Raw genomic sequence first — 24,302 nt, 5'->3', positions numbered from 1 at the left:
AAGAGATTACTGGTTTAGTCGGAAAGAAGCAAAAGCAGGTAATGACAACGTGATAGTTAACTTTCACACCATTCCTTTATTTTCAGGTCTGAATATCTGTACATGGATGGGTAATGTGTACAAAAGTCTTCATGCTAGGCATAAAACATAATATCCATTTCACTAACTAAAAGGGTCATAGGAAAAAATCCCAATTAACCAGTTTCTTTTGGAATGTGGTTATACAGACTAATACTTATGAGCCAGTGCAAGAAATAATTAGTTGGGTATTTACCATACACAGACATCTCAAAATCACACTCACTCATTCATGGACTCCACATACATGTCTTATATTCTGCTCATTGTGTTTTGAATTCTGCACTAGTACTGAAATATTATTACATAAATATTTATAATGAATTCACCTTCATGGCCTATACAAAAGATCCTACAAACCTACTGAAATAAAGTTTCTAAGTAGTAACTGAAAATTGTAATCATAACAGTATTTACAACAGTTTAATAGAAAGTAGCCATGAAAGCTATTCACTGTCAGCCCAGAAAACAGTATAAAATACAATTCACTGTATTCCTGATATAAAACTTTACAAAATTACTTTCTCTTACAAAAGGAACACTTCACTGTTTTCCCTCTAATGCTACACAATAGTGCTTATGGACATGAGAATAATTAAGTAGAGCCCTATACTTAAATTTCTAGTAATTATTTCACTTATTTACAGTCTATATTGGTCTGAAGGTCTTTGCACTTACAAAGATGAAAACGAAGCAATGCTGGCTTGTCCCCCAAGCTGAGGATGTAACCCCAACAGATGTGGCGTGCCAGCAGCCATGTTTGCCTAAAGTCAATCACAAAGTTGCTCACTGTTGGGGTTGCCCCTGCTGGGGTGCTGGAGGCCCTGGCTGGCCAGGTTGGCCCCATCCTTGCTGGCCCCAACCCATCCACATGTAGCCAGGGTTGGGCTGGTAGCCATAAGCATATTGGTTATAGGGCATTTGGTTGTAGGGCATCTGCTGAGGATAGTATTGCCAATACCCCATCTGCCCCATCTGACTGGGATAACCTCCACCATTAGGATAGCTGGGCATGCTAGGCTGGGCTCCATTGGCATCTTGGGCTGGATTGTTGGCTTGGTCAACACCCGTATCTTTACCCCAGGAGCACCTTATAATTTGACCATTTAAGTTAGAATTGTGTAACTCGACAATTGCCTGACATGCACTCTCCTTGCTTGTGTATTTTATGAAAGCATACCCCTTCTCTTTAAATATCTTAATTTTTTCAATCTGACCATGGGGCTGGAAAGACTTATGTAACATTTCTTCTGATATGTCTTGTTTCAAGCCTCCACAAAACACAGTTGTGTTGGTGGGAGTTGTCTGGTTGTATACTTCTTCATAATTCAGCTTCTTTTGTTCGGGTTTGTTTTCATTAGGAGTGTTTGCAGGTTTACGAGTAGCCCAACGAGTTTTGATCATCTTTCGGCCAAGCCACTGGCCATTCATTGCACTGATACTTGTTTCTGCATCCATCTTCTTCACAAACACAACAAATCCATAGCCTCGAGACTTGAAACTCTGTGGGTCCTTAACTACCTTGCAGTCTGAAATTTCACCAAATACCTGAAAAGCCTCCCTGAGGGCCTGTTCATCTATTTCAGGACTAAGATCGCCAACATATACATGATGGTGCCTACTGGTATCTACTTTGGTATATTTGTTCTTATTACCCTGTCCAGTCGCCCAATCCACTCGCATTTTCCGACTCTGAAGCATCTTGTCATTCATCATAGTGATGGCATTAAGAGCTGTCATATGATCACAAAACTCAACAAAGCAATAAGGGTCTGTGGTGGGCTCGCGGAACATCTTGCAGCTGCGAACCTCACCCAGCTGGCCAAACAGCATCATGATGAGGTCCTCGGTGACTGTGCTGTCCAGGTTGCCCACGTACAACGTCCTGTTCTGCTCTGAGTGTGCCATGTTGCTGTCACCTGTGGAACCAACCACATCAGCACATCAGACACCCCTATTACCAGCCCATATACCAGCAATACTCCAGGCTGGCAAGGTGCTACCTACACTTTTGCAACCTTTAACAAGCTCATACTACTCATTATTAACCTTGACATTGCAAAAGTATAAATTCACATGTGAATGAATAAATGATGACAGCATATAAAATATCTGCAAATTCAGACTAATAATCTCAAACAAATCAAAGGGACAGAATTAAATATTTGTTTTTCAAACAGTTTACTAATTTCAGAGAGCAGAATAGCATTTATCAAATTCAGGAAGCTAAGGGTTAAGATGACAAGGAACCTGTAAACCTAGAATATCCATGTTAAAGAACTCGAATTAATAACTTGCAAAGCTATACAAAACTTTTGTATAGCTTTGTCCATAACAAAATAAAAATATTTGAGGGAAAATGCATAAATTTACGCAGGCGATGAGTCACAATAACGTGGCTGAAGTATGTTGATCAGACCACACACTAGAAAGTGCAGGGACGACGACATTTCAGTCCAGGACGGACCAAAATGTCGTCTTTCCTTCACTTTCTAGTGTGTGGTCTGGTCAACATGAATAAATTTACCCTACTTAAGCCAAAGTGCTGTAGAATTAAATGACAAACACAGCTCAGGGGTGATCATCAAATGAGTAGGTTTATATTTCAATTCTGCAGGTACCCAAAATGTCATTACCATGCCTACAAAACTACTCCAAACAATACTACTACTAGTATTTATGCACCACAGCACCAATGTGTACAGCATAATCCGATGTACACTACAATAAAAAAAATTAACTGAAAGTTAAAATTATTTTTAATGCACGTGGTGTATACTAATCTTGTTCAAATATTGCACATTTTATGAAATTCTTAGCAAATTGTCATGTTGTCAACCAGGACAGTTGACATCATTACAAAAAAATTACATTGTATATACAGTATACTGCATATTGCATCCTGTAGCCCTTAGATGATAGCTCACTTTAACTGGTGCGTTCTTCCCACTCTAGAAATTTACGAGAACTGGGTTCTGCTAATAAATATTATTACAAAGATTTTATATTTCTCTGGTTATTATTACATAATAAAAAGATAAACATTATTATGAACAAATCCATAAGGGCCGTGACGAGGGTTTGAACCTACGTCTGATAGGTTAATCGTAGCTCAGTCGATTAAGGCGGCGTCTGGGATGCTCTGGGACGTAGGTTCGAACCCTCGTCACGGCCCTTGTGGATTTGTTCATTTGATGCATCACGCTATTGTGATTTCTGTGTGTAAACATTGTTATTATATGTACATTCAAAGTTTTAAATTAGAATGCAGTAACTTTGAAAATATGGCAATGTTCAAAAAATTTGTATACAAAATATTAAGTCTGAGACCATTTTTGGTATTTTATATCACCCCTATTTTTTATAGTCCCTTAAATTCTAGAAGAAAATAAGGGCTAACTCTTGATCCCTTATTTTTGAACGAGGAACTAATATCACTAATCAGAATTTAATACAAAATTCTATGTATAGTGTACAGTATAAGTAAACAGGACTTTTTTCTAGTATATTCCACATATTTAACTAATTTGGGAAGACAGCCTTCCTTGCTTCTTTAGGAAGCACCCAACTCATGCCTGTATAAACATACCACGAGTTTTAGGCTCTCGTCAGGAATCTGAAAAAATAATTGTTATATTCATAATATTATGGAATGTCAAACTAAAAAAAAAAAAAAAAAAAAAAGTCAACTATTTTTTCTAGAAAACATATTCCATCTGTATCTTTTAAGGTGACAACTATTAAATGACAAGAAATGAAATTGGGAGGCAATACTCTTTATGTGCCAATATGATAACCAATTAGGATTACTTTTGAAAATTTCCTTAATCTTTTAGCAAGTTGAAACAATAGTACTGTACTTTTTTACCTATGCATGTACTACCTACATAGTACTGTCATGTACTACAAATTATACTACTGGACGGCATCAAACCTGTTATATTAAACAGAAGCAAACATTACAAACTTCAGCCTCAATCTCAGCCATTACTTTACGTTAAAAATACAACAGAAACAGCTGTGGTTTACACTTCTCAAAAATAATCTGCAGCGTTTATAATTAAAAATATGTAGAATAATAATCTGCTTGCATAGAAAAATAATTAACAAGTTTAAAATACTTTAAAGCATTTTCCAAAACCTATGCCACAACTAACCAAATGATTACAGTGTCCTACATTCTATACTCCCATTGTACATTTTCACTCTGACCTGCCCCCTACCCCTCCCACACAAACACAACTCTGAAGCATCCAAGAAGCTACACATAGCTTGCCAAGCAGCTAATCGCAACACAACACACTAAGTTAAGAGAGAGAGATCCTGGAAGCCAGGACATTCGACAAGGATATGCACTACCGTAAGAGGGGACAATGCAATTGGGATAATAAGGAGCAGGGCGGAGCTACATAAGTGCCCATGAGTTAAATGGGCATGGCCAAAACGTAACCTCGCCAGAGCAGTTTTTCACCACCAATTACGGTGGTAGTTGGAAAGACGTGGGGGGGGGGGGGGGGAGACACTACCCTTAAGAGCACCCAGCTTGTTACCAGTAACAGAAGACTAGCAATCCTGCCAACGGGCACAAATCGAGGAATGAATAACTGGGTAACTGGTAGAAGCCGAAATAAACACCTTTGCGTGTTTCTTATTTAAGAAAACACCAATATGATTGGGAACCCAGCAAAACTAGACTGCCTTTATTTAATCTGTTGTAGAAAGAAACAGTCAATATTGAATACCGATGACCACAGGATGGACAGGATTAAAGGACTCCACACCATGAAGGCAACAACAAAAGAAGAATTACGGTGAGAAAGCAGTTGACGATGAGCAAACAAAATTGCATAAAGTTCTGCTGTGAAAATGCTTGTCCCCAGAGGCAGGCGACACACAAAGGTGCAGTCAGGAAACTCAATGGAGTAGCCTACACCGCCAGCAGACTGACCCATCTGTTTAGACGGAGTTGGAGTATGAAGAAAAGTGAGCGAGGAAAAGGGATTTCAGAACTGTAGAAGAGATAAAAGCCATAGTCATGTGGGTTAAGGTTCTACAAAGAAGAGGGACCCTCCACGTGGGCAACAACGGAACAACACGAGGAGAAACAGGCAATCACGGCGATCCTGTAGAGATAGGATGCCAGTTTCCACATAGAAGCTCTGGGTAAGAGTCGAAGGAAAGGCACCAGAGCTGAGGTGGAGCCCAGTATGGTGAAGAGCATCAAGACTAAGGGTGGAGGCAGATAATTAAACAGGACAGCCATAATCGAGTTTAGACAGCACGAGAGAGGAATGTAAAGAGAGGAGCGTGCGCCTATCAGCTCCCCAGGAGGTATGGGACAAGATCTTAAGTAAGTTAAGGGCCTTAAAGCATTCAGGTAAGAGATTTGGGGTGACCAGAACAAGCGAGTGTCAAAGATTAACCCCAGAAGCTGAAACCTTATATAAAAGAGGATTACAATAAAGTGACGGGGGGTTGAATGACCTGCTTTCGAGTAAAGGTCACAACACAAGTCTTAGCTGTTGAGAATGTGAAGCCACGATTGGTGACCCAGGACGATATGGCATCAATCGCAAGTTGAAGCCGCCGTTGGAGGAAAGGCGAGTCATCACCTTAACAGCAGAGGGTAAGATCGTCAACATATAGAGCAGAGAAAATGTCAGAGGGAAGGGAGGAAAAATGACCATTGAGGGCAACCAAGAAAAAAGTATTGCTCAGAACACTACCTTGGGGCACAGCTTCCTATTGCCGAAAAGAGGCAGTGAGGGCGGTATCAAGCCGCACTGGAAAGGAACTGCAAGAGATAAAGCTCTGGAGGAAGAGAGGGAGATTACTACGAAGGCCAAAAGAATGTAATGGGGACAGAATATGGTATCTCCAGGTGGTGTCATACAGCTTTTCCAGGTCAAAAAGGACAGCAACAATGGAGGTCTTTGCACAAAAGGCAGTTTAAATATGGATCTCCAAGTTCACGAGGACATCAGCCGTGCTGCGACACTTGCAAAAGCCAAATTGAGAAGGGAAGAAGTGATAGTGTTCCAAGAAGAACATCAGATGGAGATTGACTATACGCTCAAAGAGTTTGCAGATGCAACTCGTAAATACTGAAACGTGCATGGAGGGAGATGGCGAAGCTTATCTTCCCTATGAATATGAATATTAGATATTCATAATGAATATCATTCGAGCCCGCTGACGTAGAACCGCAGAGGGCCAGGGCAGACTGAAGTTCTGGGAGAGAGAAAAAGCATCATTATAGGGAAGCCAAAGAGAAGTGCACAAATCTAAGGGAGAAGATTCAAGAAGGGGCTTACGAGTAAGGAAAGGAGGGAGATGAAAACCGGAGCTAACAGTTGTAAAGTGTGAACCCAGTTTGGTAGTGACCGACACGGGATTCGCCACAATAGAACCACAGAGGTGAAGGACTGGCGAGATATCTGGAACAAACTTAAATCGTTATTTTGAAGATTTTCTTCCAGATCAGGGTCAAGAGGAGTGTCAGACCTAGTGGTGGAAACGAAAAATCTCCAAACACTCACGTTTAGTCGTATGTATGACCCTATGGGCCACTGCACTCTCCTTCCGAAACAAAATAAAAGAAACAGGCATCCTATGGTGACAGTATTTCTTCCAAGTTGTAAAACAGCCCGACCAGTCTGCATTCCACCAGGGAACGCACTTCCACGCACCCCAGGTTATTAGGTACTAATAACCAGAGAAATTTGTTTGTAGAAATAGCCTAAGCTATTTCTCCTAAGCTCCTTTTGAGATGTATTTTATTATCTCAAACTAACTTGAACTAGAGAAATATAAAATCTTTATAGTTATAGATAAATAAGCACAACCCAACCCAAAGCTTAAAATCTAATATAAACCAAATTCACCCCAGTTGAACCTAGATACATCAGATGTTGTAAGCCATTGTTGACCAGACCACACACTAGAAAGTGAAGGTTTGGCTTCACTTTCTAGTGTGTGGTTTGGTCAACATATTTCAGCCACGTTATTGTGACTCCTTGTCTGCACGTAAGCCTTTCTCTAACAGTTAATGCAAAAATCCATAAATCACATCTACAAATGCAAAATTATGGGCAATTGTGAGTATTAATGGCAAAGCACTGCATCTGTAAAACATTTGTCATAATATTTCAGTTCTTTTTTCAGTGAACAACACTTTAATCTAGTAATTTGATTAAATATCATTTAAAGACCCAAAAGTTAAATTTAAACAAATCTAGTCCATTCTCATTGATATGAAAAATTGCAAGATCTATGCTTAACTAGTTTTCCCAATGTCTAAGCAAATTGCAGAGCAGTACTCTAATACAATACTTTGTGAGAAATTTAATTTAACCGAGGAGCGGCAGTGGTCGCAAATATAATATTTTTTTATAATTCTCTGATTATGTTATAGATTTTTTATAATCTACTGTTTTGGTGTATTATTCAAAAGTGTGTAATTTGAGAAATTTATACAATTAAATGTGAAACATTGCTATTCAAAAAAATTACGGTGCTCACAGTGACATGTACGTTATATTTTTAGAGCAATAAAACACTGTTTTTGCTGTTATTACACTATACACGTTATTTATAACTATCAACATTTTAAGCACCATAACAAACTAATAACTAGTTCTGGTGTGTGACGGTGAAATCAAAACAGCATGGAGCAATACAATACAGACAACCACAGCAGTCGCACTATGCAAGAAAACGCCTACAGTATTCTACATATCTCGCTATGACTAGTCACAGAACTGCTGCTATTATCACATTCCCAACAAAATCACGAATATGAATCCATTTCCACAAGGTCGTGTTGTGAAGAAGCATGAGGTCGTTTCATGATGTGTAGATGAAGGAGACTGGCTGGGTGCTGTGCCCCTACCTTATGTTTGTTGTTATCATAACTAGCATTGTATTCATCGATATCTGAACGTTGTACATAGTCTTTATCGCAGGATCATCTTGGTCACTATCAACACAAACTAATTGTAATTAACTATTTTATTCATCATTATCAAGTGGTACTGTGACCCTTAGCTGCACAACAGTGCTGTGAACTCTGGCAAGTGCCAGCCTTAGTTGCTCTCTCCTACTTAGACACTGATCTAAGAATATAATTTATGTCACTATACATGAGCACCAAATTTTTTAGCACAGCAATGTTCCACACATTTGATTATACAGGTATAATTTTATCAAATTACATGCTTTTGAACAATATTACAGCAAAAAAGTAAGAAAACAATAACTGACTGAAATAATTATGAAACATCATATTCGCTGCAACTGCTGCCCCAGGGGGTCGCTGGGACTAGGGTTTACCGAGCACTTGTCACACTGTACCCATATATTGCACAACTTCTCTGCTCCCTCCCACAGCTAATGTATGTCATACAGTATTTTTTTCCCCGTGATCAGAGAATGCATTTTAACAATATGTAATGATGGGTTTGAATTTTTTTTCAGGTGCACCATGGGGTGTGTGATACTATAATGCATTGCAGTGGTTAATAAACAGTAGCATGGGTACTTTTGGCAAGGGCAAGAGGAACTTAAGCATTGATAAGAAGACTCATTGAAGAAATGTGATTGTGGTGGGAAAAAGCAGCTAGAAAAAGGAGTATGGCATTAGTACTATTACTGTTTGATTGAAGCACAAATGAAGCATATGAAGTACACAGAAATCATAGTGATGTGATATATCAATAAGAAAATCCTCTCATGATTCAAGAAAATGACTTTCTCAAAGCATATGGAGGTTATTTGTAAGAGCATGAAAGGTGCAGGTGATGAGTCACAATAACGTGGCTAAAGTAAGTTGACCAGACCACACACTAGAAGGTGAAGGGACGATGATGTTTCATTTAAGTCACAATCGACTCGAGAATGGTCCAGGACGGACCGAAACGTCGTCGTCCCTTCACCTTCTAGTGTGTGGTCTGGTCAACCTGAAAGGTAGTGGTAAGAATAGCCTTGGACTGACTTAGTGGTACAGTTACCACGAATATTTAAAATAAATTATTCCACATACTTACCAAAAACGGTTTAAAATTAAACTGATATCAGTTCCTGAAATTTGGACAGTTACATATTATTTTTACACTTTATATTCTTGGGGGATTCAGAGAAAACAAAACAAATCTGGGAAAATTAAATAACATAAAACATGGTCTCAAACTTAATACGTATTAAAAAATGCATTTTTATTTATGAATCACATTCCAAAATATTTGTAAATAATGATTTTGATGCACAGCAACACAGTTTATGATTTTATTAGGTACTAATAACCAGAGAAATTCAAGGGTAGAAATAGCCTAAGCTATTCTATCCTTTTGAGATGTATTTTATTATCTCAAACTTACTCGAACCAGAGAAATATAAAATCTTGATAGTTATAGATAAATTAGCACAATCCAACCCAAAGAACAACTTATATTAAATTCTAATAACCAAATTCACCCCAGTTGAACCAAGATACATCAGATGATGTAAGCCATTCTCTAACAGTTAATTCAAAAATCCATAAATAGTATGGGTACAATACCCTATGTTTGGCCACATGATCCAAGGAGGAAAGAAATGAAGTTAGTAATAAAAATGGGTAGTTTATAACAGATATGGGTAGTTAAGGAGTGGTGGCCAGCTTGCAGCCTCGACTCCTTCGCCATCAATTGCAGGACCTTGCTCAAAAAAAACTAATTAGGGCATTCCATGCATAAATCCATTTAAATTCATCACCCCCCCCCCTTTCCCCAGCACTGTTTTGTTTAAGTGCCTCGGTTCACATGTCTGCACAAGGAAAAGGCGCTTATTATCGGACATCGATACCAAGAAAACGAATTAGAACAAACTAGCTCCTGTACCAGTGCACAGAATGAAACAAAAAATACTAGGAACTTTAAAATATACGCAAGAAACTTTCAAATGTGAAAGGTATCGAGTATAAACTTGTTAGAATAAATGGAACAAATTTCACCACGATTTAATGCCTAGTACAAAAATCATAGTTTTGGCTGTCAAATTTAAGTGTTAATATTTTATGCATCCAGGACTGCATTTTTCAACCTCTGACAATGAAATAATTCCAGGTCATACTTAAGAAAGACACGACTTTCATTGACAACTGAAAGGAGATGATTTGTCTGCTCTTGATACTGGTTAAATGATAAAAAAAATCAACAAAAATGACTCAAATACATATGACTTGCCAATTAATCACTATTTATTGCAGAACCCCTAGTTATCTTGGGGTTCCACGGAACACCAAGATAACACTGGTGCATACAATGACACCAAAATCTGGAATTTTCCGGTATAGGGACACTCAAACCGTATAAATTAATTGAAAATGATAAATTTACCAAACATATAAAAATGAAATGAATTTTAGGCATTTCTCTAGTTTTGTTCTATACACTGGAGCAGGCACTACAAATTTTTTCATTCACCGATGTTCAAAGACCGACGGGCCTCAGAGAGACGACGTTTCCCAAATCGCCAGATATATTAATCGGTAGAAATATTAATTTGTGAACATTACTGTATTCTCATTAAAAGTTATAACCATACATAACAATTGTGCACCCAAATTTAGTAACACCGTCAGCTGATATGTCACAACCAAACAGGTAGGCCTATGCCCAACAGGCTTGTGTTATTCTGCACCCAACAGGATAACCTCCACACATACACTGGCAGGGCAAAACACATGGGCAAGTCTCCATACACCCAATGCCTCTGTTCACCCAGCAGTAATTAGGAACCTGGGTGTTAGTCGACTGTTGTGAGTGGCATCCCGGGATTGGTCAAATGCTGCATATATTCCAGGTATACTCGAATTTCCCACAAGCGCTGCAAGGCAGAGCATGAGGAAAATAGCCGCAAGGCTACACACTAAATATGCCACAAGGCATAAAAAATACCACCACAAGGCCACTGCAACAAGTGGGCCGGAAGGTCCCAGAGTCTAAAAAAAAGGGTTTATGCCCTAAGTCAAAGAGTGGGTTCGCGCCCAAACAAAGTAACTACAGTATAAAATAAAACAATCAAACAGCTACTAAAAAAACAAGAGGAATAAAAAAATTAGACTTTGTTTGAGAACAAGCCAGGATTTCCTATTAACCCAGGGGATTAATAGATTCTAAGAGTGCTGCTAAAGCTGGCTATAACTTCATCTATACCTTAAGAGGACAAGAAGTGAATTCCACGTATAAAATTAAGATTGAACCCATTTGTGTATAGCCAATTAATTCAAGGCAACAAAAGCCAGCAAGCAAGCACACACACACACACACTCACTAAGAAGTCAGATAGTACCTTGAGATTCTCTAGGGGAAAGCTATCCCTGAGGCTGGCCCTTAACACAACCCTACACACCTGCAGAACACCTGTCTAGTGAGCCTGGCAGGTGCCGAGGCTGATAGTGAACACGAGAGCCCCACAGGGGCTGGCTGGCGGCCACGAGGACAACCACCACCAGGGTCTTGACCCCTAGTCACGCTGCAACAGGCGCTACTCACCCACTTAACTCTCACTTTACACCCTTCTCGTTCCTCCCAGCGGGCCACAAACGTCTTGAGGGAGAGCCTTGGGAGCCTATAGCAAGACTGGGGAAGACTAGCGAGCCTCGGGATGTATTTAGGCCATTCACATCACGATAACGGGACCACCACCGGCACCACCACCTCAACTGTCAAATACTCCTCTCAGTTCCAGCCGTATTTACCCTAAATATCTGCCATATTAGGCCAAACCCTCCCTCCTTACCTTATTCTAATCTACGGGGGATGGACTAAGATGCGAGGAGAGGGGCTCCGGTGGATGGTGGGAAGCGTGGAGGCGGCAAATCAGGCGTCTAAAGCTTCAGAAAATAGCTGGTGGAGTTCCGGCCGCCATTACTGGGTGAGCGTCACGGGCTGAGGCGACGGTTCCTGCCGCAGCCTCCACCACATTCCTCCTCCCCCACCACCACCACACCTCACCTTAAACCTCAACCATAAACTACCAAACACTAAAATTATGTCTGATCTAAGCCTCGTGGGGAGAAATAGTAGGTGTCTATGGCGTGACCATATTGAACCACTTGTTCCACGGCCCAAAATGGAATAAAACGGTGAGTCATTAAACGTCGGGATAGTTCTGTCTCTCTCTCTCACCTGTCGCTCCTGCCTGCATCACTAATCACTCTCCCTCCTCAATATTCACTCTCCCACACTACTCTCTCTCTCCACTCAGTCTCACTACTCTTGCACTCTCACTCTCTATATAGTCATAACTAGAAGGTGTGCGCACTGCTTATAGTTACCCAATATGTGTGCAACAGGTCGGTGTCTAGCACATGTACTCTGCAAACTTGCAGGTCAAAATAAGACATACATAGTCTTTTGACACAACAAAGGATGTTTAATTCATCATGGATGCTAGTACGTAGGGTTATTGCGATGTCTTATATATATACATGTGTACCCTTCCAACCTCGAACAAGTTATAAACATTTCCATTAAGTATATATAAAGTAAATAATGGAAATACGCAGATAAACGACGGGAGTAACTTAAATACACAAAGGACAACACATCCCTGATTTAATTTCTGACTTCATGAAAATCGCACGGCGGGGGGAGGGGGGTTGTTACTGGCTATATATTTAACTTAGACCTACTCTGGTCAGCCTATGTCCATAGATGGATGCCAAATTGGCAGGGGGGAATTAAGCCACCTCTTGGGTAGCTTAATCTTCAACTCTCAATCTTATAGTTACCTGGCGGTGCTTGGGATGATCTGCAGACGATGAGTCACAATAACGTGGCTTAATTAAGATATGATGACACTAGAAAATGAGACGACGGCGACGTTTTGATCCTTCCTGGACTATTATCACGTGGACTGTGACGAGACGAGATTGATTGATGATTGATAAAGATTAAGCCGAGACGAGAGAGGAACAGGCATTAAGTAAGGCAAGAGAGAGGTGAGGAGGAAAACTTTTGGGAAGGTAAGACCAAGGCTAAAAGTACGGATAGGATAGGTGTAATAAAGGAGTCTAAGGGGGTAATCATAAGAGCATAAGGACATAAGAACAAAGGTAACTGCAGAAGGCCTATTGGCCCATACGAGGCACCACCTGTTTATAACCACCCAATCCCACACATATACACGTCCAACCTACGGTTGAAACAATCGAGGGACCCCCCCTCCACCACGTTATGCGGTAATTGGTTCCACAACCCTGTTACCGAACCAGTATTTACCAAAGTCTTTCCTAAATCTAAACTTATCTAATTTATACCCATTGTTTCGTATTCTGTCTTGTGTTGATACTTTTAATACCCTATTAATATCCCCTTTGTTATAAGAGCGAATCAAAGGTGTAAGAATCTTACGTAGGAAACGTAAGAAAAAGAGGAGAAAGAAACAGATAAAGGATGGGTAAGCTTATATTAGGTCATGTTTGTTAGAAAGTTTAGAACATTTAAGTATATACTCTGAAAGGGAAGAGCCAACAGCAACAAAGCCAGGACTAAGGTTCATGTTGGGTAGAGGTTGTACAGCATCAGAGCCGATTCGATAAGACGACGTCTCTGAAGAATAGAGGCAGGAAAGATTATTTTAGAACAACGCCAATCAATAGGATGATTAGAATCCCTAACATGACAGAAGGGAGGAAGAAAAATAGTCTGCAGGCGATGAGTCACAATAACGTGGCTAAAGTATATTGACCAGACCACACACTAGAAGGTGAACGGACGACGACGTTTCGGTCCGTCCGTCCTGAATCGACTTGAGAATAGTCCAGGACGGACCGAAACGTCGTCGTCCCTTCACCTTCTAGTGTGTGTGGTCTGGTCAACAAGAATAGTCTGTCTCTCTTTCCACCCTTCTTCTCCCATCTCAAGTTCAAGTTCAAGTATGTTTATTGAGACAAGGAAGAAATACATCTCAAAGGGATCACTCTCATCTCCTCCTTGCTCTCTTCTTTGTTCCTCGTTTGCAATGTGGATGGTAGATGGCATACTGTGTGATCTCTTTTAATGATTATGCTGCCCCTGTCATGTCTTGTTTTGGTAAAGGCAGACTAAACAAGTTGGAGAAGGTACAAAAAGAGGCCAGGGGAATAATCACAAGATAAAGGGATGTAAGGGGGTAATAAAGGTAGGTAATAAAGGCGGTTTAAGGGAGGCTTTGATGATTTGATTGATGAAGATTAAGCCACCGAAAAGGTGGCACGGGTATGAATAGCCCGTAAGTGGTGTCCCTTTTGAGCCAATACTAGTATCAAGAGCTGATACTGGAGATTTGTGGAGGTGCGACTGCACCCTGCGTGACGGAAGGTCTTCCGTGAAGGGAGGCTTTTTCTCATGGCCTAAGAAATACTAAGATAATCATGTTATGATTGATCTTACATAGTATTGGGGATAGAATTTCAGAGATAAACGAAGCTTCGGCGATTAGACTAATGAGAGGCGAGGGAGCTAATGAATTAATCCTATCACTTCAAAAGGTGGAAAGAAATGAGTAATGCATGTGAACGTATAATAAGATCCTTATGTTATAATGCAACAAAGCATGATGTCTTTCAAGACTGTATTTTATTGCCATAGAAACAATTAACACCAACATGGGACGAACACAACGCAAATGCGGTAATTTATTTCCCTTTATGTTCTCGGATTTATCTTCGCTGCGGTTAATTATTTTATTGATAAGCGACACCATCTCTTGAAATTGTATTGTTTTATACCATTTTTTCCTGAGCTTATCCCTCACCATTTTCCACCACACTGGGTTGAATGAACACTGCTATCATTAGTGGGATAGATAGTTCATTTTCCCGAAACTCTTCCTTCCGTGATACGCCATCTCTTCCTTACTTTCTTTCTCCTCCGTTTCATTCCCCATAACACCCCATGTTTGCCATAGCTAATTTTTCTAGAGCTTCAATAATCTTGTCCAACATTCTGAGATATTCCAAGATGTGTATACCGACCGCAGAATCCTCGAAGCTACCTTGAACTCCATCACCACTAGGGTACACTTTTTCAGCTTCATTTCCTACTGGGAAAGTGGCTTCTCTAGTGGTTTCGATAGCCTATCGTCGTCTATCCTATCGTCGTGTTTCCACTGTTTTTTCCTTGTTCCTGCTGTGCGATCTTGCCTTCCTTCGAATCTTCGTTTACCCTGCTTACGGATGCCGGCTTGGAATCTCTCACACGGGGCTTCATGGGACAGAGAGAGGAACCAGCATTGTGGATGCCTCGACAATTGCAGCAAGATGGCAAAAATTGTTCTCCTTAGTCAATTCTGACTCTACACTGTCGCGAGTCATGCTTCTTACCACAATACCGACATCTGGGGTCAAACTAGCATTTCCAAACCATATGTCCCCAACGAGAACACTTCATAGAATATAGGCTATATATATTTGGCTAGAATATAAGCTATATCTCAATATATTTTGCCAATTTCCTGTATAATGGTGCAGTAACGTCACACTCTAAGGACTTTACTTTCCCGATTTCATCCCAGATTATTTTCAGCCTTCATAAAAAATCACTCTGGGTTGTTGGGTTATCCCGGCTCCCGCATAACTCCCAGGTACACATTTTACTGTTAGATGAACAGAAGCCTCAGGTGAAAGGAAACGTTGCCCAAACGCATCTGTCCTACCGCTGGGAATCGAACCCCCCCCCAATAGGATCCGTTAATTGTGACAGAGTTACATAGCCTACGGTGCTACAAGATCCTCTTTGTGTGGAATGCACTGAAAAAAGTTGTGGAAGTCATCTCAATCTAGATATTAAATCCAGATAAAGATTCAGTTCTTACTCAACATATTAAGGAACCAACACGGGAAAATAATATTTTAGATTTAGATCACGTCTTGGAGCAAGACGTGAACCCAGCGATGGGTGATGTAAAAGGGGATTTCGATTTGGATTCAAAATATAACTTATTTAAAAATATTCTTTAACAAAGCACAGGAACGTAGTATACCTTACAAATTAAATAGATCAAATACAAATGACCCGAAATTTATAACAAAGGCTCTGAAAAACCTTTTAGGTAGAAAGAGAGCTTGGTACAAAAGGATTAAGAATGGGGAAGTCAGTTTAGAACAAGAATTCGTACAACTTGTTAAATATGTTAAAAAAAAAGAGAGAGAGATACGGAGGGCAAAAAGAAACCATGAAGTTCGTATAGCAGGCCAAGCAAAGGCAAATCCTAAGGTTTTTTTCAGTTATATACAAAAAAAAAATATATATATAAATAGGAGCTGCCTCGTATAGGCCAATAGGCCTTCTGCAGTTACTTTTGTTCTTATGTTCTTAATGGCAGACTAGTTCACTAGTTCAATTATAACGCAAAAGGTTCAACAATTAAGGACCATTGTAGGTGGGGCTCACTTTCCCGTAATCAGTGATAGGCAAGTATTGATAGGTTAGTACCACCCACAACCATTATGTTCCCTATCACGGCATTATCTCTCCAACGGTCAGCAGCACACTAAAAGTTGTCATGAAATAGTCGGTGTTATCGCAGGGACATCAGCGAGGTCAAACACCAACTGATAATGTTCCAACAAAAACACGCAAGGAAGCTATAATCATTCTTACCCATGCACATTTGTAGGCATATCTCTGACGTATCTATATATACTTTCAATAAATAATAATTTCGCAAGGATAAGGCGTTAATCTAATTAAGAACAATATATGCTATAAGGAACCGCCTACCCGCCGAAGCCGTAAATGCCAACAAACTGTTAACTTTTAAAGTACAACTAGAAAAGGTAATCAAAGCAAATGGGAGGACTTCGACAAGCCGTCGGCTTCCTGTCCTTGTTGAGACCAACTCAAGTTCTGGCTCTCAGGTAAATTCAGGTAAGTGCCACAAATAAACCTATACTTTGTATGAGAAAAGTCTGTATACAAGCTATTAACCTTGCTAATACAAAAAACACACATAAATAACTGAAAATATTTACCCGTATTTAGTTACAAGCAGACTCTTATTAACATATATATAATTAAAGTATAAGCTGTATACACTAAAATCATAAACAGTTACCCTTCTATTATCCTGTAATATTCAAAATTATGTTAAAATAAAATAAAATAAAATCTTAATTAATTACAAGTTGTGAAGATACACTGTAAAAGCTAATGTTAAATCCAGTTGGATAAAATCATCAGGATAAATAGGGAGACCTTTGACAAGCCACACCTACGGGCTCACCATAGTCCGTGCTACTTGGAACTTTTTGTTCCGGGTAGCGAATCTTAACAACAACAAGCCATCGGCTTCCTGCCCCTCGTCGAGGCCAATAGCGAAATGGCGGCGTTCAGGTAAATTCGGGTAAAATCTTTCGTGCCCCCTTACGGGCTCACCATAGCCCGTGCTACATGGACACCTCGTTCTGAGTAGCTAAATCTGAAACAACAACATTTCGTGCCCACTAATTCTTTATTTGCGTTACCGCTCACAGGATGAATATGGAGCACACAATAAACTACCGCTCACAGGATGAATATTGGGCACACAATAAACTACCGCTCACAGGATGAATATTGGGCACACAATAAACTACCGCTCACAGGATGAATATTGGGCACACAATAAACTATCGCTCACAGGATGAATATTGGGCACACAATAAACTACCGCTCACAGGATGAATATTGGGCACACAATAAACTACCGCTCACAGGATGAATATGGAGCACACACAAACTACCGCTCACAGGATGAATATTGGGCACATAATAAACTACCGCTCACAGGATGAATATGGAGCACACACAAACTACCGCTCACAGGATGAATATTGGGCACATAATAAACTACCGCTCACAGGATGAATATGGAGCACACACAAACTACCGCTCACAGGATGAATATTGGGCACATAATAAACTACCGCTCACAGGATGAATATGGAGCACACACAAACTACCGCTCACAGGATGAATATGGAGCACACACAAACTACCGCTCACAGGATGAATATGGAGCACACACAAACTACCGCTCACAGGATGAATATGGAGCACACACAAACTACCGCTCACAGGATGAATATGGAGCACACACAAACTACCGCTCACAGGATGAATATTGGGCACATAATAAACTACCGCTCACAGGATGAATATGGAGCACACACAAACTACCGCTCACAGGATGAATATTGGGCACATAATAAACTACCGCTCACAGGATGAATATGGAGCACACACAAACTACCGCTCACAGGATGAATATGGAGCACACACAAACTACCGCTCACAGGATGAATATGGAGCACACACAAACTACCGCTCACAGGATGAATATGGAGCACACACAAACTACCGCTCACAGGATGAATATGGAGCACACACAAACTACCGCTCACAGGATGAATATGGAGCACACACAAACTACCGCTCACAGGATGAATATTGGGCACATAATAAACTACCGCTCACAGGATGAATATGGAGCACACACAAACTACCGCTCACAGGATGAATATTGGGCACATAATAAACTACCGCTCACAGGATGAATATGGAGCACACACAAACTACCGCTCACAGGATGAATATGGAGCACACACAAACTACCGCTCACAGGATTTGAAATTGAAATAAATTTCAGTTTCAATTGCACACAATAAACAATAGCCGGCGCTGGAGGCAACAATCGTAGTTTGAGTTGACAGGCTGAGTGACAGCTGAGAATCGAAGGCTGAGTGACAGCCTATCATTCTCCCTCTTGAATAGGAAAGGATTAGGTCGAATGATAAGCAAACTATGTTCTTTTAGAATTCTAATGTATATACAGTACCAAAATGTTAAATAAACCAAACCTAACCTATTCTAGACCTAAATAAATAATTTAAGCCTAGATAGTAGGCTACTTAAGCCTGGTAGTAGCCTAAGAAAAGTTTGGTTAGGTTGTTGACTTTTTTCTCAGATTTTCAGATTTTTGTTTCACTATATAAATAAAAAATAACAAAATTGTTTAGGAGATAAACCGTTACCAATTAGCGAGCTAATTATAATTCTTCTTTTTGGGGACAGGAAGTTTGTACTTATGCTTACTGAGGGTTCCCACAGGTCCCACGGGAGACATCTCCCGTCACGCAGGGTGCAGTCACACCTCCACAGATCTCCAGTATCATCTATTGACACTGGTAATGGCTCAAAAGGGCCACCACTTACGGGCTATTCAAGCCCGTGCCACCTTTTGGGTGGCTTAATCTTTATCAATTAATCCATCCCACAGGTCAACTACTGTCCTTCCCTAGAATCCACAACAGCTTCCTAACTCATGCTACTCACCATTAGGAAACATTTTTCATTGCAATATATTCGGCAATTTTCCCCATATCAAATACTGTACAATAGTTACTATGTTTTGGGACTATGAAAGGATATAATAAATGACTAATTCAACTGACTTTTTATTATAATAAATAACTACAGCTTTGCTTTTTATGATTAAATACTGTCCTGAATTGTAGGCTCCTGCTCCAACAGAACCCATTTGTCTAGAAAGCGGGACAAAATGGCATCAATGATTTATTTTGATAGTAGTTTGTTGTCTTCAGATCCACAGGAAAATATCAAACATTCAGTTGTGTGTATTTAGGGACTGTAAATCAGCAAAATACCACACATTGCACATACAGTACAGTAATTTGCTGATTTTGTATACAAAATATTGTATAAGCAAATACAAATAAATTAAACACACACATTATACCCCTATATGAGTAAATATCATACAAAAGAAAAACAGTATTGACTGTGATGAAAATGCCCTTCTGGCTGGGTCTTGATGGCTCCTTTCCCCACTATAAGATGCTTCAGTTTGTAGTCTTCAGCTCCAGACCAAGATGTTTTGCCAAGGGAAATGACAACTGCCGGTAGTGCTGTCAACTAAAAAGGTCTTCTGTAATCAAAGGCAGTTCAAACTGGCCAGTGAATTGATCATTTGTTGCTTCACTTCTTATTTCACAGTTAACCATGCAGTTGCCCATTTTGCTTCACTTACTTTCTGGATCTTTCCGTGGTAAGGGTTATTGTAACAATCCCTTGCTCCCTACACTTGCAGTAAGCCATTATACTCCTGAGGCTAATGTGACTCACAAATTAAAACAAATTTATTTGTCAAATTATGCACAAACATTTTCTACTATGTTAAAAAAAAAGTCAATTATACAAAATAAACAATTTAGCCAAATTTTAATGCAACAGATGAGTCTGTGATGAATATGTTCATTAGAGAAGTTTTGTCTGTATGCCACAAGTCTAAATACAGTTATCTTGCTTATTTGTCAAATGATTAGCTTTCCTGTCTTTTTCTAAAGAACTACATTGGTAAGCTTGATTAATGAAGGACATGCAGCTAGAAAGGGTTGTGGTCGAGAGGCCCAACAAGGAGCAAAGAGAAAAATTTGATTTGAAAATATGCAGGCGATGAGTCATAATACCGTGGCTGAAATATGTTGACCAATCCACACTAGAAAATGAAGGGATGACGACATTTCGGTCCGTCCTGGACCATTTTCAAGTCGATTGTGACTTGATATGAAAACTGCTGAAATGTCCTCAAGATAATGAACTTTAAAGGAAAAAAGTTCTATGTTTTCAATGGTCAGAGTGATCCATGTCACAAAAAGATTCTGGAATGAAGCAGCTTACACTGGGAATCTGTCTTCTGGATGAGCATTGAGTAGTACTCTTGTAAACCAAAAGTTGAATAGTCTCCTAGTCTCGCCTAGGTAATTCATTGCCTAAACTTTTTTTTTAACCCTTTAATATATTTTTGATGCCTACAGATGTCATTTGGTAAAAATTCCAGAATATTCCAATGACGACTGTAGTAATCATATTCAACGTCATGTTGGCTAACTTTAACTCTCCTTTTTTTGCTATTTTATTTTGCTTTTATTGTATTTTTGAAAATACCATCAGAAAGTATTTAGCTAAAAAACTATACTAATTTGAACATTTTACCATGCATAGTAACTTTGCAGTATGCATTGGAAGTAAAATATCGACAAGTGATTTGCACTTTGCCCTGTATTTGCCAAGTAATTTGTACTTGGCCCAAGATGCTGGTAGCTCCTAAAATTAGCAAGGCTCCACAAATGTGAAAGGGTTAAGACTCATTGCCATACAAAACTTTTAAAATAAATAAATGTTAAATTTTTATTAGTTTTTTTTATTCCTTGTTCATTACACGATGGCTTTTTACCCAACCACTTTGACTGGACGGTAGGGCGACGGTCTCGCTTCATGCAGGTCGGCATTCAATCCCCAACCGTCCAAGTGGTTGGGTGTCATTCCATCCCATCCCATCCCAAACCCTTATCCTGATCTCTTCTAAGTGCTAAATAGTTGTATTGACTTGGTGCTTTCTCCTGATTAGTGCCCTTCCCTTCCACTGGCTTTACCAACTCAAACATATATCTATCTTATAAAACATTCTCTTTATACATGTGCTTTTGCATGTATTGATATGCAATTAAAATTAATAATTCTTTTTAAATAAAGAAGACAATATACTGTGTATTTAAGAAATTGATTAAAATCGACTGACACTGAACACTAATTTCTGGAGGTTAACCCCAACAATGCATGATAAAAAAAAAAAAAAAAAAAGTCACAAAGTCAGTGCAAGAAACCTATGTGATATCGTACACAAGTGTTCAGCAACATTGATGGACATATTGAAACAATATACATTGTATCTTATACCAAGCATGTACAGTATAATAAGTGTATCGTTAAGCTAACTTTACCAAAGGTAGGATTATTTATAAAACTGTATTTATGCTTGATATTATGTTTATATAATATTTGCAATGTCATAGATACTATGGAGTTTATAGTGTGAGGACACCTGTACAAATTTTTCCACCTATGGTACACTGCTTTCATGCCATCTCTAGTATTCAAACAGATTCACATCTTCCATATATTTATCATATCTAATCTTTACACTACACCTCTCTGAATTAGGCCCAGTCAAAATATGAGTCACACTAACGTGGCTGAAGATATGACGACCAAACCACACATCAGATGAAGGAGAAATGACAATGTTTCGGTCCGTCCTGGACCACTATCACGTCGTGTGATAGACACATCACATCTGACTAATTATTTCTGTTACTATTTGCTTAACAACAATTTAGTTACATATCAAGACACATGATGTCACAAATAATATTTGATTTGAAACAAAATTATAATTAACAATTTGCTTAAGGCTGGATACTTTTGTAATATGAAAATAAATAATTCTAAACAGTGTCAAGCATGAGCACCAAAACTGCACTTTTTCACTGTTAATGCACAAAAGTATGGCACTCATCTTAATTTCCTACATGCTTTGTGACAATATTTATGCAAGGAAGCCTAAAATTTGTTTAAGCTAACAATTAACAAGTTAAGCAAAATATGAAACAATTTTCAATAATGTTGAATTCCCTACTTACCAGTACATAAACTTGATAACACCACTAACACAAAACAAGACTGATAAACTTGTGGAGAAATACAGTTCTTATTAACACTTTCGCTATCCCAGCATGCGTGCCGCAAATTTAAGAGGTCACTGAACAAATCCACAAGGGCCGTGACGAGGATTCGAACCAACGTCCAAGAGCATCCCAGACGCTGCCTTAATCGACTGAGCTACGACATGGTATAAGAATTGCAATCAGAAATTCTACTGAATTTACTTGGATCCTGCAGCCTCTCCGAGACACAAACCAGGATTTTACACATTTCCCCCATGCACTCGAGCTATGTCAATAGGCCGTTCTACCTCTTCGCCCTTACTTCATTACACACAGAAATCACAGTAGTGTGATGCATCAAATGAACAAATGTAGTGTTCTGCATCTACACTGAACATCCTTGACCTCAATTTTTCCTCAATTGCAAAATTATTCCCCACATTTTCCTTTTGGCAACTAACCATTATCACGTCCAGAGTCCTAACAATAAATATAGCTGCCCATTTAGAGGAGAAACTTTTAGCTGCCCGCTGAGAAACTCTCAGCTGCCTGTTTAGCTGAGCAACTCTTGGCTGCCTGCTCAGCTGAGCAACTCTCGACTGCCTGTTCAGCTGAGCAACTCTCGACTGCCTGCTAAGCAGAGCAGCTTTCAACTGCTTCATTGCAGAAGCACTGATAAGTCTTCAGAAAATGTCAACTTCACAGGTATATACCACAAACAGTACACTACTTTCTTCTTTTACTATCAATGAAATTAGTACAAGTTGATAAAAATCTTCCTCGGGACTGTTCTTTCTCCTTCATTCTCTTAGTATACATTATCAATTTTGTTTAGTTGCACTTTATGTTGGCATCTCAGTGATAGCTTTAACAATCTTTTATTCTTAATTCTAAAGCAGCTGCTAACAAGTTTCACTGTTATCCAATACATAGAACATATTGACAGTATATAAAAATAATAAGAAACAAGCCTTGAGGACACATTTGATATACTATAACGTAACTAATTAAAAGGAAGAGAGAGAGAGAGAATCGAAGCATCAATAATGACCGGGAAGAACACATCATTAAACGAACTGACAAAGTATGAATTATTTCTAAGCAATCTAGATCTTGAATAGATCAACTCACTGTCATATAAGCATTGTTTACAAGGGATTTTCACCATTCAGGTTAATCCATTTACAGGTACAGTACAGTATAACAAACTACCTTAAGATACCACTGGTATTGTAAGCTAGTGAAAATACAAGTATCAATGCAGTTTAATTCTCACTATGAATCAACTATCCACAGTACTATCTATATATATTGATAATGAGTGAAAGTTTACTACTTAGTTTGAAGCGTAGTTCATGTCTTGCTCTAAAGTTAGATGGAGGACTAGAATTCATGCACGGGCTAAGGTTACTTACCTATACAACCCGTTCTCGCACTTTCTTACAGTCAATATTGACTTATTTAATAAGTGCATATGTGACATACTAATTTATTGTGAATATTTTAGTTTACCTTGAAAAGCTTCATAGAAAACACCGACCTTACCTAACCTTCTTAGTATGTTAAGATAAGCATCTTATTGCTTCGTAATTACAATTATTACTTAATCTATATCTATAATAGGTTAAGTAATAATTGTATTACGAAGCAATAAGATGCTTATCTTAACATACTAAGAAGGTTAGGTAAGGTCGGT

The 24,302-nt window shown here is 39.1% G+C and overlaps 2 protein-coding genes across 5 annotated transcripts in view; both read right to left on the bottom strand.

Annotated features, from left to right (window-relative positions):
- LOC138349675 (sphingomyelin synthase-related protein 1-like) overlaps nt 1-12,355 on the bottom strand; it is a 45,980-nt gene extending 33,625 nt beyond the window's left edge. For 2 of the 3 annotated variants that reach the window (XM_069305742.1, XM_069305743.1), the window contains exon 1: nt 11,857-12,353. The gene's annotated coding sequence lies outside the window, so the exon portion shown is untranslated. Of the gene's footprint in view, nt 1-11,856 lie in introns of all 3 variants that reach the window. The other variant, XM_069305741.1, reaches the window with a different exon arrangement.
- Nucleotides 57-11,798, bottom strand: LOC138353085 (nucleolysin TIAR-like). Of its 2 annotated transcripts, none has more exons than XM_069305744.1 (2): nt 11,610-11,798; nt 57-1,997 (listed from the first exon to the last, which is right to left on the bottom strand). In XM_069305744.1, the coding sequence occupies exon 2, from the start codon at nt 1,984-1,986 to the stop codon at nt 865-867; it is 1,122 nt and encodes a 373-aa protein (XP_069161845.1). In that variant the 5' UTR covers nt 1,987-1,997; nt 11,610-11,798; the 3' UTR covers nt 57-864. The 2 variants fall into 2 exon arrangements, with proteins under 2 accessions (XP_069161845.1, XP_069161846.1); XM_069305745.1 differs by lacking the exon at nt 11,610-11,798 and adding an exon at nt 11,407-11,429.
- Nucleotides 12,356-24,302: the final 11,947 nt, after the last annotated feature.

Source organism: Procambarus clarkii, chromosome 56, assembly GCF_040958095.1.
Source record: "Procambarus clarkii isolate CNS0578487 chromosome 56, FALCON_Pclarkii_2.0, whole genome shotgun sequence".
Taxonomy (NCBI): Eukaryota; Metazoa; Arthropoda; class Malacostraca; order Decapoda; family Cambaridae; genus Procambarus; species Procambarus clarkii.
Note: the sequence above shows the minus strand (reverse complement) of the source record. Positions and strands in the feature narration are given on the sequence as shown.

Coding starts and splice junctions, on each gene's coding strand:
- LOC138353085 (XM_069305744.1), bottom strand. CDS start 1,986: ATGGCACACTCAGAGCAGAACAGGACGTTGTACGTGGGCAACCTGGAC.